This window comes from Sus scrofa, chromosome 17, assembly GCF_000003025.6.
Source record: "Sus scrofa isolate TJ Tabasco breed Duroc chromosome 17, Sscrofa11.1, whole genome shotgun sequence".
NCBI lineage: Eukaryota > Metazoa > Chordata > Mammalia > Artiodactyla > Suidae > Sus > Sus scrofa.
This window is the reverse complement of record NC_010459.5, coordinates 32,080,983-32,098,376: the sequence shown is the minus strand read 5'-3', so window position 1 is coordinate 32,098,376 and position 17,394 is coordinate 32,080,983. Positions and strand designations below refer to the sequence as shown.

At 40.1% G+C, this 17,394-nt stretch overlaps 1 protein-coding gene across 5 annotated transcripts in view; it reads left to right on the top strand.

Annotated features, from left to right (window-relative positions):
- Window positions 1-17,394, top strand: part of ATRN (attractin) — a 185,337-nt gene that overhangs the window by 141,200 nt on the left and 26,743 nt on the right. For 4 of the 5 annotated variants that reach the window (XM_021077392.1, XM_001927289.7, XM_021077390.1 and 1 more), the window contains exon 25: window positions 6,663-6,724. In XM_021077392.1, coding sequence (XP_020933051.1) covers window positions 6,663-6,724 — 62 coding nt within the window. Of the gene's footprint in view, window positions 1-6,662; window positions 6,725-14,868; window positions 17,060-17,394 lie in introns of those variants that run through there. The other variant, XM_021077391.1, reaches the window with a different exon arrangement.

Below are 17,394 nucleotides of genomic sequence, written 5' to 3'. Positions count from 1 at the left end.
CCTGTACTCACCATAGTTGATGAAATTCATTCTCAGCCTTTTTTCACAGACCTTCCTCCCGTTCCCTCCGGGACACTCAGAAACCTCAGCTTATCTGAGTCCAGAGATCTTCATTCATTGACCACTTCTCCTAGTACCTTGGCCCATGGCCGTGAGGCATGGGTGAAGGGTTCTCACTGCCATGGGTGACAGGCTTGAGGGCACAGTAATTCCTGGGGCTCCAGAGCCTCCCTGGGCCTACCGTGCAGTCACCACTTATTTCCCTGTACTCAACAAACATTCTCTCCACGCCCTTCATTCCCCTCCATTCCCTGGTCTCAGGGTTTGGGCCAGGCCTCTCTTCCTTTGTCCCTACTCCCACCCCTGGGGAAGATCCAAGTTCATTTCTTTTGACACCAGACCTTCTAAGTAAAAATGACAGTTTTTTTTTTTTTTCTTTTCAGTGCAGTTCCTAAAATTCTAAAGAAATTGTTGGGAGGGTGTGAGTGGGGAGGGTTTTTTTGCTTTTTTTGGTTTTGTCTTTTTACTGCCACACCTGTGGCATATATAAGGGGTCAAATCGGAGCTGCAGCTGCCAGCCACAGCCACAGCCACATCAATGCCAGACTGGAGCTGCATCTGCAACCTACACCACCGCTCATGGCAATACCAGATCCTTAACCCACTGAACAAGGCCAAGGATTGAACCCGTGTCCTCATGGATACTAGTCGTGTTCGTTACTGCTGAGCCAGGACAGGAACTCCCCGAGAATTTTTTTTTTTTAATAATTCCTTATTTCAGAGTTTCCTAAGGTGTGGCCTCTAGACACCAGCATCAGATTCACCTGGGGAATTTAAAGCTATAAATTAGGAGTAGGAGAAGGACCCAGGATACTGACTTTGTTGCAAGCTCTCCAGAGTTTAGAACTATGGATGGTCTAGTTCTTGGAATACAAGACTCTATCAGCACTTGTGTGGGAGATAGGAAATTACCTTTTCATTCTTTCTCCTCCAACGACATTTTACAAGTCAACAGTTCATGGTCTTTGTAGATAGAAGGATGTAGGAATCCTCTTTTCCAGGATCTTTCCGTGTACACAGGCGTAGTGTAAGTAGAATATGATTATCCCATGCCCTAAAAGGGAAGTGGACCAAATGCTGAGAGTGTGTAGAAAAGAGAGAGCCAATTCCCAGTGGAGGATGGAGTAGCTGAATGAGGAAGGGTGTTTGTGCTGGGCCACAAAGGACGAGGAGGACTCCCATTGAAGGTGAGCAAGGGAGGCACTCTGGTGACAGAGGTTGAAGTGTAATAGTGTTTCTACAACCAGAAAACACATGTTAGGCTGAAGCTCAAAAAAAGTGCAGGTTTACAATATCCTATCCCAAATCCTGAGGCTAGAAGGGCTTCTGTGATTCATTTTCTAGGACACACCCAAAGGCCCCTTGGGAAAACACACTATAATCAAACTTATTGCTGAAAGTTGAGCACACAGCAGGTTGTGGAAATAAATTCTAGATTTCCTGGAGTGTGGAGAGTGATACCTACTGTTTGGAAAGAGAGAAGGATGAAATTGTTTTACTTATAAATTGGAATGGAATTTTCTTCTAAAATATAATAGATTTTATTGTAGAAGTTCCTTGTTATCCTTAGTATCAGAAAAGCCACAAACACATTTCAGTGTTTTTATAATAAATCATGAAAGAAAGGTTTGCTTGGGATATTATTTTGAAAATGAAACTCTAAAATATGAGTTTTCATTTTACAGTTAACAAAATTTAAATTATGATTGCAACCCTGAGCCAATTGTTAGGGGAAAAAAAACTCAGTCAGGTCCTACTGAGTTTGGGAGGAAATGGAGTCATTATTTTTCCAATTATCATATTCATTTTTTCAGCAAATATTAAGTACTTCTTACATGTCAATCACGGCTTTGGGCACTAGGTGTAGTAGTCAGTGGTGAGGTCCTTCATGGATCTTATTTTCTAGTGGAAGAAAAAAAGCATAAATAGATGTACATTTAAGGGCTGTGGAGAAAGATTGAGCAAGATAAGAAAATAGAGGTGTGGTTTCTGTTATGCAGTTGGTGCTTTGAAATAAGACAGCAAGAATGAAGTCTTTCACTTCAGACTCGATTTCACAGCATGATTTTTAAAACAATAGTCAGGGAATTCCCACTGTGGCTCAGTGGGTTGAGAACCTGACTGGTACCCATGAGGGTGAGGGTTCAATCCCTGGCCTCGCTTAGTGGATTAAGGATCCAAAGTTGCCAATAAGCTGTGGCTCAGATCTGGCATTGCTGTGACTGTGATGTAGGCTGGCAGCTGCAGCTCCAGTTTGACCCCTAGTATGAACTTCCATATGCCACAGGTGCAGCCCTAAAAAGAATAACAATGATAATAATAATAATAAAAGCAATAGTGAGGGTCTCATAAGTTTTCCCAAGATCCTCTCTTAATGCTATTCAGAGTATTTTCAAAAATGTTGTCTTCATCCTTCATCCCTCTTCAGTTGATAATTCTGCCAAGTCTTGACTTATCAATGGTTTTGTGTAATCAATTCTTCAGTAGTGCTTGCACTAAAATCTCATCTTTGGCAAAATTGATTTTGCAGTAGGTTGTCTTGTTTGACAGTCTGAATAGTTACAATAGCCCAATTCATGCTTATTGTCCCAGTGTAATTTTTAATAGCATTCTCCTTCACTCTCAGTTCTCTGTTTGGACAGTAAGTTCATCACCTTGTCGATCAAACATCAGTCAACAAAGACTGACACAGTGGGTGGGGTATAAGCAGGGCTAGATATTTCTAAGTGTTCAATCTGTTCATAAACTTTTTTTTTTTTTTTTGCCATTTCTTGGGCCACTGCCGCAGCATATGGAGGTTCCCAGGCTAGGGGTCTAATCGGAGCTTTTGCTGCTGGCCTACGCCAGAGCCATAGCAATGAGGGATCCGAGCCGCGTCTGCGACCTACACCACAGCTCATGACAACGCTGGATCCTTAACCCACTGAGCAAGGCCAGGGATCGAACCCGCCACCTCATGGTTCCTAGTCGGATTCATTAACCACTGTGCCATGATGGGAACTCTGGTTCATAAACATTTTTATGTTAGGACTTTTGCTTCTTTATGATACTTTGTAACTTTGGAGGCTTAGATGATAAACATTCAACAGAAGAAAACCACTTTTATAGTAATGTTTGGGGATCAGCCACCCTGGCAGCAAGTTAATATAGGTTCTTTATGATTTTTATTTTTTTTATTTATTTTTTTTTTGACTGCACCAGTGGCATGTGGAAGTTCCCAGGCCAGGGAACAAACCCAAGCCACAGAAGTTCCCACTGTGGCTCAGCGGGTTAAGAACTTCATATAGTGTCCGTGAGGGTACAAGTTGGATCCCTGGCATTGCTCAGTGGTTTAAGGATCCAGCATTGCCGTGAGCCGTGGTGTAGGTCACAGACGCGGCTTGGATCCCTCATTGCTGTGGCTCTGGCATAGGTCGGCAGTGACAGCTCCGATTCGACCCCTAGCCTGGGAACCTCCATATGCTGCAGGAGCGGCCCTAGAAAAGGCAAAAAGATTAAAAAAAAAAAACCAAAAAACCCAAGCCACAACAGTGATAATGCAAAATCCACAACTGCTAGGCCACCAGGGAGCTCCAGGTTCTTTATATTTTTAAATTGGACATGAATGTCGTGTGGCCCTGCTTTAGCAAGCAATCAGACTAATGATTGGGATCCCAGCCTGGGGTAGCTGCTCCAAGGAATGTTATGTGGCACAGGGCACACAGACACCCTATGGTCTTCAGAAGATGCCATTAGTATACAAACTTTGTGGCATCCACAATGAGTAAAATCATCTCAAGGAGTCCTTTCTTTAAGTTGAAATGCTAAGGAACTACTGATTGTTTCAAAGATTAAAACCTAAACAGAATTGGATGCAGTAGAATCTGTTTCCTTCTCTTTCGTTATGTCTTGTAACATGAACTCTTCATTCCTTAAGACCTTAAGATTGAATAACTTTGTTTATATAATTGTTTTTTCCAGTCTTTTTTTTTTTTTTTTTTTTTTTTTTGTCTTTTTAGGGCCACACCCACCCTAAGAAGGCTAGGGGTCGAATCGGAGCTGTAGCCTCTGGCTTACGCCACAGTCACAGCAACGCAGGATCCTTAACCTTAACCCACTGAGCAAGGTCAGGGATTGAACCTGCATCCTCATGGATGCTAGTCAGATTCATTTTCACTGAGTCACGGCAGGAACTCCCTTCAGTTTTTTTTTTTTTTTTTTTTTTTTTTTAAGGGTCACACCCACAGCATATGGAAGTTCCCAGGCTAGAGGGCAAATAGGAGCTATAGATACCAGCCTACACCACAGCCACAGCAACAGCAACACCAGATCTGAGCCATATCTGTGACCTACACTGTAGCTCATACCAATGCCAGATCCTTGACCCACTGAGCAAGGCCAGGGATCAAACCTGCTTCCTCATGGGTACTAGTCAGGTTTGTTACAGCTGAGCCACAAGGGGAACTCCTGTATTTCTTTTCTTTTTTTTTTTTTTTTTGGTCTTTTTGCTATTTCTTTGGGCCGCTTCCTCGGCATATGGAGGTTCCCAGGCTAGGGGTCTAATCGGAGCTGTAGCCTCTGGCCTACGCCAGAGCCACAGCAACGCGGGATCCAAGCTGCATCTGCAGCCTACACCACAGCTCACGGCAATGCCGGATCGTTAACCCACTGAGCAAGGGCAGGGACCGAACCCGCAACCTCATGGTTCCTAGTCGGATTCGTTAACCACTGCGCCACGATGGTAACTCCGGAACTCCTGTATTTCTAATTATAAATGGTGGCTAGAGGGAGGACACAAAAACCAGACTCTGCGCCCCATAATATTCTATGGAATGAACATGTAGTATTGGAGCTGTACTTGTTTATGGAATGTCAAAAAAAAAAAAAAAAAGCAAGACCATCAAAAAGGAAAACAGTGGAAGCTTCTCTTCTGTCTCTGTGAGTCTGGCTAGAGTATAAAGCAGGAATTCCCTGGTGTCCTAGCAGGTAAGGACTCAGTATTGTTACTGCTGTGGCTGGGTTCATTCCCTGGCCCAGGAACTTCTGTGCATGCTGTGGGTGCAACCAAAATAGGGAAAAAAGGGGAGTTCCCATTGTGGCTCAGCAGATCATGAACCAGACTAGTATCCATGAGGATGCCAGTTCAATCCCTGGCCTCGATCAGTGGGTTAAGGATCCAGCATTGCCAGGAGCTGCAGTGTAGGTCACAAACTCAGTTTGGATCCCAAGTTGCTGTGGCTGTGGCATAGGCCGGCACCTGCAGCTCCAGTTTGACCCCCTAGCCGGGGAACTTCCATATGCTGTGGGTGCAGCTCTAAAAAGCCAAAAAAAAAAAAAAAAAAAAAAAAAAAAGACTGTAAAGCATTGGATTGTTACTGGGCTGGGGCCTGAGCTGTAGCACTTTTCTTTCATTGCTGTAGGATGAGAGTTAACAAGAGTTGCAAGGTGGGTCCTGGGCAGGACTAGGAAAAGAAAGTGCTAATCATTTACTTCTATGATTCTTGTCATACTTTGTCATATTTACTATCTTCATTTGAGTAATAATCATCTTATTCAATAATTGTTTTATTTATAGGACCATTATCTCTCCAAGGAAGACTCTATGGTCCCTTAAAAATAAGCAGGGAATACACCATAACATCTGGCTAGTACTGTGTGTATCATAGGGTAATAAGGATACAATTGCCATGCTTAGTAATAAATCCCAAGGTGCACATTTTTGCATATTCCGACGTCTCTGAAATTATGAAACATCTTACAGTGATTTTAAAAGCATTGTGTCGTAGTTTAATTGGTAGTGTTTTTGTTTTTAAGTGGCGACACCCACAGCATATGGAAGTTCCTGGGCCAGGGATTGAATCTGAATCACAGCTGCAGCAACACCTGATCCTTTAACCCCCCTGTGCCAGGCCAGGGATTGAGCCCGTGCCTCTGCAGCGACCCAAGCTGCTGCAGTCAGATTTATCCCACTCTGCCACAATGGGAATTCCAGCAGTGTTTTTCTTAATAGTACACGGAATAATGCCTCTTTTAGTGGTATTTTAAATTTGATGAACTACATTAGGATTTTTTAGTCTTCTTGATATAAAGACTGTTAACTGTATAATAAAATTATTTAAGTTCCACCTGGTGTTAGATTGATTGTCAGTTAATATTCAATGTAGGGGGACTTGGGATGCATGTTTTTTTAAAGGACATTATCTTAAAGTGAGTGTACACTAAGCACATTAGGTATCAAAGGGATGGATGAAGGGCAGAAAAGGAGGTACAGGAATTGGAATTTGAAGCAGACAAGGAGAGCATTTGTCTTGATAATGGCCCGAGGAGGTAGCAAGTAAACTGACTTGCTTCTCATTGGGGTTTTCAAATAGGAGTCTGAGAAGTCTTCCAGCTCAGACTGAAAACTGAGATCTGATGTCAAGAGCCAGTGGGGCTTTAGGAGTTTGTGTTGTCTCAGAATACCACTCTTGGGTTGGCAATTAAAGGAAAGAGGCACTTTTCCTAAAGTGAAGAAATTTCATTAATCTCACCTCAAAATTTGAATGTCTTTCTGCTTCAATGAGAAGGCTGAGTTAATGATACTGTCTTGTAACCTAATCATCCTACCTGTTTTTCTATCACAGATTGCCTTCTCCCAGCACAGCAATTTTATGGACCTGGTACAGTTCTTCGTGACTTTCTTCAGGTAATTACATTTATACAAACTGTGTCTGTTCTTTTGATCCAGGCTCTTAATTCATTAATTATATGCTCATAAAAGATGAATGAATAATCCTGTGTTTGCACAACAAATCAAACTAACTTTACATATATGTTCTTGAAAAGTTACATGTCGATTATAATTCTGTGAATTCAGTCTTATCTGATAAAATGAAAACCTTTGGTTTGTATGTTCTGGCTTTTTGAGGCAGTCTTTCATATACGCTGTACTAAAATGTTGATAATTTGGCTCTTCATATGGGGAGAATTTGGGGTTGAAGTAACACGTAATTAATAATTACTGGTGTGTGCTACATATATGCTTCTTCTTGTTCAAGAGATGATTCAGGTGATTATCCAGAGTTTTAAAGCTAAAAGTGATTTATTAGGCTTAGTGATTCTTTTGTTTTCACAGGTTTTTTTTTTCAGTTTAATTTTATCTTTAAGAAAATATTACATAACACGTTTAAAAGTGCTGCAAGTGCTTAGAAGAGAAAGAAGCAGCATCCTTCCCCACACCTTCCCATTCTCACTTTCTCCATTTAAATTATTTTAGCTGTTTTTCCTCTCCATGCTAACACTCTTTCTTGAGTTTTCAATTCAGTTTTTGTTTGTTTGTTTGTTTTTGGCAATGCCTGTGACATGCAAAAGTTCCCAGGCCAGGGATCGATCCCATACCACAGCAGTGACCTGAGCCACAGCAGTGACAATGCCAAATCTTTAACACACTGAGCCACCAGAGAACTCCCTAATTCAATTATTTTTTGATGTCCTACTTTTAGAAGATGAGGATTTATTATTTTATGTTGCCTCCCTCAGCAGCTCTCCATACACTAGAAACACATACCAAATCCCCTTCCTTCCACTTATGTAAAATAGTTACATCACAATGTTTGACTAAATCAGTAATCCCTCTTTATATTGTTATAGTCATAAAAACTACTATTTGTAGCCAAGTTGAACAATGATTCTACTTCCCCATTTTTGTGGATGGGGGTATCATGCTTTGTTTATCCTCAATGTAATATTTGTCATATTTGGGGGTTTTACTTGTTTGGTTTTCTATTTAGCTACCCCTGATTTGCCTCTATACTCTGACAGAACTAACAGTCTCTCAGTATGGTCAAACACAAGCAGGTACTCATCTAGTTTTAGTTTCTTTGGGGAATTTCTGCCTGATAACCCTCTAGCTTAGAGTTCCTGTCATGGCTTAGTGGTAACAAACCTGACAAGCATCCATGAGGTTTGATCCCTGGCTTCATTGAATGGGTTAAGGATCCGGTGTTGCTGTGAGCTGTGGTGTAGGCCACAGATGTGGCTTGGGTCCAGCATTGCTGTGGCTGTGGTGTCGGCCAGCAGCTATAGTTTACCTTCCTTTTATATTGAAGTCTCTGTTTCCTCGATCCCATGCCTTTGTCTCCCTATTAATTCCCTCCTTATACTAAAGCACATTCTCCAGGATGTTACTGAGGAAAAGGTGCCTGGGGAGATAACTTTTCTGTGGCCTTCCCTTGTCTGAAAATATCTTAATTTTACCCTTACATTTGATTGAAAGTTTGAATACAGAATTCTAGGTTGGAAATCATTTTCCATTAGAATTTAAAAGGCATTATGCTGTTTCTTCTGGCTTCTAATATTAATATTGAGAAGGTTAGTGTCATTATAATTCCCACTCCTTGTATGGGATCTATCTTCTCTCTTCAAAAAAAAAAAAAATTGTACTGGGGAATTCTCTTGTGGCGCAGCAGGCAAAGAATCTGGCATTGTCACTGTAGCAGCATGGGGTGCTGCTGTGACTTGAGTTTGATCCATGACCCAAGATCTTTCATATGATGTGTGCGCAGCCAAAAAAAAAAAAAAATTATCTTGAAGTATAATATAAAATTACAGAAACACTTAAAAATCATAAATATATAGCTCAATGAATTATCACAAATTGAACACACTCATGTAACCACTACCCAGGACAAGAGATAAAATATTACCAGTACCTTAGAAGTTACCTTGTGTTTCTCTTAACGACAGCCCCCTTCCTCATTCCCAAGGTTATCATTTACTTGACTTCTAAAACAGTGTGTTGCATTTGCCCATTTAAAAAATTCTATGTAAATTAAATCACAACAGGGAGTTCCTGTTGTGGCTCACTGGAAACAAACCCAACTAGTATCCATGAGGATGTGTGTTCGATCCCTGGCCTCAGTCAGTGGTTAAGGTCCGGCATTGCTGTGAGCTGTGGTGTAGGTTGCAGATGTGCCTCGGATCTGCCATTGCCATGGCTGTGGTGTAGGCCAGCAGCTCCAATTCAACCCCTAGCCTGGCTACTTTCATAGGCTGCAGGTGTGGCCCTAAAAAACAAAAGAATAAATAAATAAATAAATTTTAAAAAGTTAAATCACAACAAAAAATTTTAAATGATTTGAGCTGAACGACGAAGAAAATATTAAAAGCTTGTGGGATGAAGTTGAAGTTGTGTTTAGAGGATGCTGCTTTAAATCTATGGTTGTCAACTTTAACTATACCGTAGAATCACTTGGGGAACTTCTGATGCCCAAGCCACATCCTAGACCAATTACATCAGAATCTCGGGGAGGGGGGGTGGACCTCAAGTATTTAAAAGCTCTCCACGTGATTCCAGTTTGCAGCTAAGGTTGAAATTCTCTGCTTTATAAAAGCGTATGTTGAGAAGAAAGACAACCTTCTCATTAAATCAGAAAAAGAACTGCTAATTAAACCCAAAGAAAGTAGAAGAAAGAAATATAAATAGAGCAAAATTTAATGATGTAGGATTGAGAGAATCACAAGTTGAGTTTTTGAGAAGAATAAAAATAATATTGATAAACCCCTGGCAAGAGTGACCAAGAGAAAAAGAGAAAAAAATATAAATAATCCATCTTAGAAATAAAGTGGGGATATTATTTCAAATCCTGAAGACATTTTTCCCTTTAGAGGAGTATTTTATGAGTAACTTTGTGCAAATAAATTTGAAAATGGAACAGATGGAGTGAAACAACTAAAAACAGAAATAAAAACTATATGCAACTTATCAGAACTGACACGGAAGAAACGGAAACTTGAATAGTCCTATATTTATTTAAAAATAGTATATAATTTTAAAATTTCTCACAAAGATAACTCTAGGCCGAAGTGGCTTCATTGGTAACGTATAACCCTTTAAGGAAGAAATAATAGCAACATTAACTAAACTTTCTAGAAAATATAAAAGAAGAAACACTCCTCATTTTGTTTTATGAACTTAGCACAATCTGACAAGAATAATCTGAGGATGGAATTTATAATCCAGTCTCACTCATGAATGAGGAATCAAAAACCCACCAATAATATGAAAAGACTACTGCATCATAATCTAATTGGGTTTATTCTAGAAATTATAAGGTTAATTTAGTGTCAGAAAATAAGTCAGTGTAATTCACGTTAATTGCATGAAGAAGAATAGTATGATCATCTTAATCGATGCCAGAAAGCATTTGACAAAATTTAGTATCATTCGTTAAAAAAAAACTATTAGGAAATTTGGAATAGAAAGAAACTTCTTGAATCTGATAAAGGGATAATATTATAAATCCAGCAACAAACCACACTCCTTTTTTTTTGTTTGTTTTGTTTTGTTTTGTATTTTTAAGGCAGAACCCATGGCATATGGAAGTTCCCAGGCTAAGGGCCAAATTGGAACTGCAGCTGCTGGCCTTTGCCATAGCCACAGCAACATCAGATCCGAGCCGCATCTGCAACCTACACAGCAGCTCACTGCAACGCTGGATCCTTAACCCACTGAGTGAGGCCAGGAATTAAATGCACGTCCTCATGGATATTACTTGGGTTCGTTACCCCTGAGCCACAGCAGAATCTCCCAGCAGACCACATTCTTAATGGTAAAATGGAGAAGCTTTCCTTTTGAGTTTGGAAACAAGACAGAGATGCCAGTATCATTTACTCTCTTCAGCATTGTGATAGAGGATCTAGACAATACAATGAAACAAGAAAAATAAGTATGTAAGATCAGAAAAAAAAATCATTATTACTTACAACATTATTGTATTCATGGAAGTTCAGAAAAATCTATAGATGAAGTACTAGAATTAATGGGCGAATTCAACAAAGTTGCTAGACACAAGGACAGTATTAAAAACATGAGTTCTTGAAATTCTGTGGTGGCTCAGCAGGTTAAGGATCCAGCATTGTCACTACTGGGGTTCAGGTCGCTGCTGTAACATGGGTTCTGTCCCTGGCCCAGGAACTTCTGCATACCATGGGCACAAGGAAGAAAAAAAAACGCACAACTCAGTTTTTTGTTGTTCAGAGCTATTATACACATTTTGTAGCTCTTATCAGTACAGGCAGATGCTGGCATAAAAACCATACAATTATATTTCCCATAGTAAAGCAGCAAGTGCCCTTTCAGTCTTTGTACTGTCCCTTCTTGAGTGATGCTGGGAAGCAGATGGCCTTGTGTCAAGATTCATCCACATCCTGATGGGCTACTTCTGCCTGCTGGAAGCTGATGTGGTTGAGAAAAAGAGTTGTCACATTACCAAGTTGCTCTTTCCTATATTAAATTTGCTTGTAATATTTTTTACTTTGGTTGCTAATACATTTTATTCTCTGGAGTGTGAGAGACCCAGCATCCTGCGTAGCCTTTAATTAGTTTCTGGATGATGATATCTCGTCCAAGAAGCAACAGGATGCGTCTCTCCAATGTTGGAGGGAAATAAAAGAACTCATAAAGATATTCAATATTTCTAGGGGAAAAGAAATTCAATTATAAAATGAAATCTACATAAGATTAGTGTTACTTTGATAAATAAAACTGTTCAGACTTGTAGTATATCTAGAACAAGAAAGAATAACCAAGAAAACATGAGGAGGGTGTGGGGGCAATCTAATGGCCTTCCTAGATAGTGAGCATTTTGTCAAGCTGCAGTGATCAGTGTGGCACTGATACAAAACCAGATTGACCAGTGGAACATATTACGTAGTCAAGGAAACATCAAGTTTAAAAGGTTCAAATTTGTTTGAAGTGATGAGAAATTAAATGAAAAATAGATAGTCACAAACAAGAGCTAAAAGATCAGCATAGGAGTTCCCATCGTGGCACAGTGGAAATGAATCCGACTAGGAGCCATGAGGTTGCGGGTTCCATCCCTGGCCTTGCTCAGTGGGTTAAGGATCCGGCGTTGCCATGAGCTGTGGTGTAGGTCGCAGATGTGGCTTGGATCCCATGTTGCTGTGGCTCTGGTGTAGGCCGGCAGCAACAGCTCCAATTAGACTCCTAGCCTGGAAACCTCCATATGCCACGGGTGTGGCCCTAAAAAGACAAAAGACAAAAAAAAAAAAAAAAAAAAGATAAGCGTATACTTTATGGCCGCTAGTCACACGTACATCATGAGTACTTGAAATGTAGCTAATATGAGAAACTGAATTTTTCGTTGTATTTAATTTTAACTAATTTAAGCATAATTTAAAAAACCGATATTCAGGAGTTCTCTTGTGGTGCAGCAGGTTAAGGATCCAGCATTGTCACTGCAACGGCTGGGTCACTGCTGTGGTGTGGGTTCAGTCCCTGGCCTGGAAACTTCCATTTGCCGCGAGTACCACCAAAACAAAACAAAACAAAAAAACTGATACTCACTTCAATTATCAGAAAACATTTAGGTATGTTTAGAACAACTTGGATAGGAGTTTCCTGGTGGCCTAGTGATTAAGAACTGAACATTCTCACTGTTGTGGCTCACGTTCTATCTCCAGCCCAGGAGCTTCTGCATGCCTCGAGCATGGCCATAAAAAAGACAAGAAACAATCTGGATATGTGACTCTGCTTTTTTTCAAGTGTGAATTTTACGAAATCTAAATACAAATTAAATGTTTTCTGGTAAAAATTTAATATGCAATTAGAGATTGGCTTATAAGTATAAAATACTAGATTTTGAAGGCTTAGTAGAAAATAAGAATGTAAAAGTCTCAATTTTTATGTTGGTTGCAGATTTAAATGATGTTTTGGCTATCTTGGGTTAAATTAAAATGTATTAAAAATCAATTTCACCTGTTACTTTTTACTTTTTTGATGACTACTAGAACATTTAAAATTATATATGTGGCTCACATTAAATTACTGTTGGTCAATGATAATATAGATAATGGAAAGGTAAACATTTTATAGGGATAGCGTAATTGGCAAAATAATTGTAAACTAATCCAAATATTTTAAAAGAAAAATATTAAATCTCCAAACTTTTTAAAGTAGAAAATCTTCTTAAAAACAAGAGTTCTTACATTGTAAAATACCGAAAGTAATTTAAATTCATATAAAAATTTCAATATAAAAATAAAATTCAAAATCACACTAAATCCTAATTACTCTTTATAAATTACCACTGTTAATATTTTGGTATTTATATTACAGTTTTTTCTTAGTGTATATGTATTGCAGATAAATTATAGTATTTCTGATTCTTTGGCTTATAAAACAGGCTACCTACCACCTTACCTGTTATTCTGTACTTGCTTTTTTTTTTTTTTCCCCCCGCTTTTTAGAGCCACACCCACAGCATATGGAGGTTCCCAGGCTAGGGGTCTAATTGGAGCTGTAGCTGCCAGCCTACACCACAGCCACAGCCACACCAGATCCAAGCCGCCTCTGCAGCCTACACCAAACTCACGGCAATGCCGGATCCTTAACCCACTGAGTGAGGCCAGGGATTGAACCTGCAATCTCATGGTTCCTAGTCGGATTTGTTTATGCTGAGCCATGGCAGGAACTCCTGTAACTTGCTTTTTTACTCAATGTTCTATGATAAATTTTCCCCTATGGAAATTTACTTCATTTTTTTTTTCATTCATTCTTTTTTTTTTTTTTCTTTCTTTCTTTTTTGGTCACCCCATGGCATAAGGGGTTCCTGGACAAGGGCTTAGATCTGAGCCACAGTTGCTACCTTTGCCACAACTGCTGCAGTACTGGATCCTTTAATGCACTGTGCCAGGCTGGAAATCGAACCTGTGTCCTGATGTTACAGAGACTCCACCAATCCTGTTGTGCTTTAGCAGGAACTCCTACTTCATATTTTTAAACAGCTTTTTCCATAGTATGAGCGCCATCTTTTATTTAACCATTCGTCTTTTGACTGACTCTTCGATTGTACTTAATTTTTATTGCATATGTCTTTGCAGTTTTCTGTTATACCTCTGGGATTTTTTTTTTTTTTTTTTTTTTTTTTTTTTTTTGTCTTTTTGCTATTTCTTTGGGCCACTCCTGCGGCATATGGAGGTTCCCAGGCTAGGGGTCGAATCGGAGCTGTAGCCGCTGGCCTATGCCAGAGCCACAGCAACGCAGGATCCGAGCCGCGTCTGCAACCTACACCACAGCTCACAGCAACGCCGGATCGTTAACCCACTGAGCAAGGGCAGGGACCGAACCCGCAACCTCATGGTTCCAAGTTGGATTCATTAACCACTGTGCCACGACAGGAACTCCCCTGGGATAATTTTTTATCCTGTAATTGGTATATCTAAATGTGAAAACATTACCACATGGCCCCTCAGAAGTTGCATGAATTTATACTTCTGCAGCAAGAATACAATCTCTTACTATTTCTGCCTATTTCTCTTACTACTGCTTTTACTATTACTCTCTCTTTTTTTTTTTTTAAGTTGCCAATCTGGAAGATATCAGTCATACCTTGCATTAACTTGTATTTATTTGTAAGTGATATTTACTGATCTTATAGTTCTTGTTTTGAGTTACACTTTCATATCCTTTGCTCTTATTTCTGTTGGGTTGTTTGCTTTTTTCTTAATGAAGTTTAGGACATTATTATATTTTATGATTATTAACATGTGTTCAGTTGTTTGTCTTTTAACCTCATTTATTTTTCACCATGTAGATCTGTCATTTTTTTTCCTATATTTTCTTCATAAGCATTCTGTCTATTGTCTTTTCATGTTTAAGTCTTCCTTTACCCATCTTGAATTTATTTGGATTATAGCTTTGCCATTTTTCCATTTGGGTAGGCTTCAGAAACTTATCAGCAAATCAGAGCAATATATTAATACCGCAACTCCAAAGCCACACCATCCACTAGGCTAGGAATTCACTCTGTATTTTTTCTTTTTTTTCAGACTATGACTGTCTTAGCTCGTTTGAGCTGAGTGGGCATCACAGAACCTCAGTCCTAAATGATGCATTGCCAGCAGTATGAAAATTTGATTACATGTCCTCCCATTCACAATGAAATATCTTCTTTCCACAGAAATACATATTTCACAAGGAAATTGCCCTCTCTAATCCTATCATCTTGTTCCACCCCTTCCAGTATATCTTTATTATGCTTAGTGCTAGGCAGTCAGAACTCACTGACACCAGCCATTTTCATGGTTCCTCCAGAGTGGGGCTGCTGTATTCTTGCACACTCAGTATTTTTTGAATCTTTACCTTGTGACTTCTACCAATTTCTGTTGTGGCTCAGCAGTCAAGAACCCAACTGTATCCACGAGGACATGGGTTTGATCCCTGGCCCCACTCAGTGAGTTAAGGATCCGGCATTGCCATGAGCTGTGGTGTGGGTTGCAGATATGACTCGGATCCCACATTGCTGTGGCTGTGGTGTAGGCCAAAAGCTGCAGCTCCGATTCACCCCTTAGCTTGGGAACTTCCATATGCCTCTGGTGCGGCCCTAAAAAGACAAAGATAAAATAAAAACCAGGGTCCTGCATGAACTGGCCTCTGGTCACCTCTCCACCTTCATCTTACACTACTCTCTTTGTTCCCATTATATAAGCCTCTTTCTATTTCTTAAAAAGCACCAAGCCCCTGCCCACCTCATAGCATTTGCACAGACTTTTCCTTCTTTCTGGAATGCTCTTCTTCCTACCCTTCATCTCTATACTTTTACCCATTGATTGCTTTTTCCAAGCAAAAACCAGTTCTCTGGTTTCAGCTGGCTGTCCTCCGTTCAGTTCAGGTCAGTTCTGACACTAACCACGGAGCTAGTGCACACCCCACAGGTTAGGGACTCAATCCAGCAAGACTGCTGCCACTTTACATGTCGACAACAAATGGACCTCAGGCCACAGACACTTCTGCCTGGCCAATTACAGGTATGGGGGTTCCCATGACCCCCTCAGATGCAGTATTTTGCTAGGATGACTCACAGGAAAATACTGTACTGAAAATTACTGTTTTATTATAAAGAATACAACTCAGGCACAGTGGATGAGATGCATTGGGCAAGTTATGGAGGGAAGAGGGGGGGCACAGGGCTTTCACGATCACCTGGGCATGACATACTCCCAGCATGTTGACATGTTCACCAGCCTTGTCATTCCACGTTTCCTCAAAGTTTCATTGAGTAGACAATCATGTCTACTGAAATCGCCAGTCACTGGTGATTGAGCTCAATCTCCAGCCCCTCTCTGCTCCTGGGGGGAGGCTCATTAGGGGGACTGAACCATCTAACCCCCTAATCACATGATTAGTTTTTATGGTGGCCAGCCCCCATCCTGAGGCTGTTTAGGTCCTTCCCTCCCGTAAGGGAAAAAAAAACACTTCTGAATTACATCTCCATAAACCTGTTACTAAAAAATAATTAATTCAGACTCAGAGACCCTGTCACTTTTTATACCCTTCTATAGTGTATAAATTACTTCATGTAAAAAGAGCTGATGAAAATGTATTTTAGAACTTCCCATTGTGGCTCAGTTGTAGCAAACCTGACAAGTATCCATTGGACATGGGTTCAATGCCTGGCCTTGCTCAGCAGGTTAAGGATCTGGGGTTGCTGTGAGCTGTGGTGTAGGTCACAGCTGTGGCTCAGATCCTACATTGCTGTGGCTGTGGAGTAAGCCAGCAGCTGCAGCTCCCATTAGAACCCTAGCCTGGGAACTTCCATATGCTGTGGGTGTGGTCCTAAAAAGATTAAAAAAAAAAAAAAAGACATATTTTAAAGGTTTTTTTTAAATCAAAAATTTTTAAATTCCTTCTTTTTTAGCCTTGAGTAATACTCTGTATAAAGATAAACCACAATTTGTTTATCTATTCATCTCTTGATGATTGGGTTGTCTCCAGTTTTTGACTGTTACTAATAAAGCTGTTGTGAACATTTGTGTGAAAAAGAAGGAAGGGATCACTCCTATTCCATGGACTTTAAGGGTTTTAGGAGCTCTGTGCCAGGAAATCAGGGCAAAGACCGTATGTACATTTCTTACTCTACCACACTCATCCTTCACATTTTGGCACGTGTCACTTCCTCCAAGATTCCATCAAGGAACTCCCAGATTAAATTCTCTCCCTTTGTGCTTCTCTCCCATGGAACTATTGTGCTTTTTTGTTTGCTTGTTTTTGTTTTTTATTTATTTGTTCTTATTCAATGACTTTATCACATCTGTAGTTGTATAATGATCATCACAATCCAATTTCACAGGATTTCCATCCCACAACCCAAACACATTCCCCACCCCCGAGACTGTCTCCTCCGAAGACCAAAAGTTTTTCAATGTCTGTGAGTCAGCATCTGTTCTGCAAAGAAGTTCATTGCGTCCTTTTTTTCAGATTCCACTTGTCAGTGAAAGCATTTGATGTTGGTGTCTCATTGTCTGACTGACTTCACTCAGCATGATAATTTCTAGGTCCATCCATGTTGCTAAAAA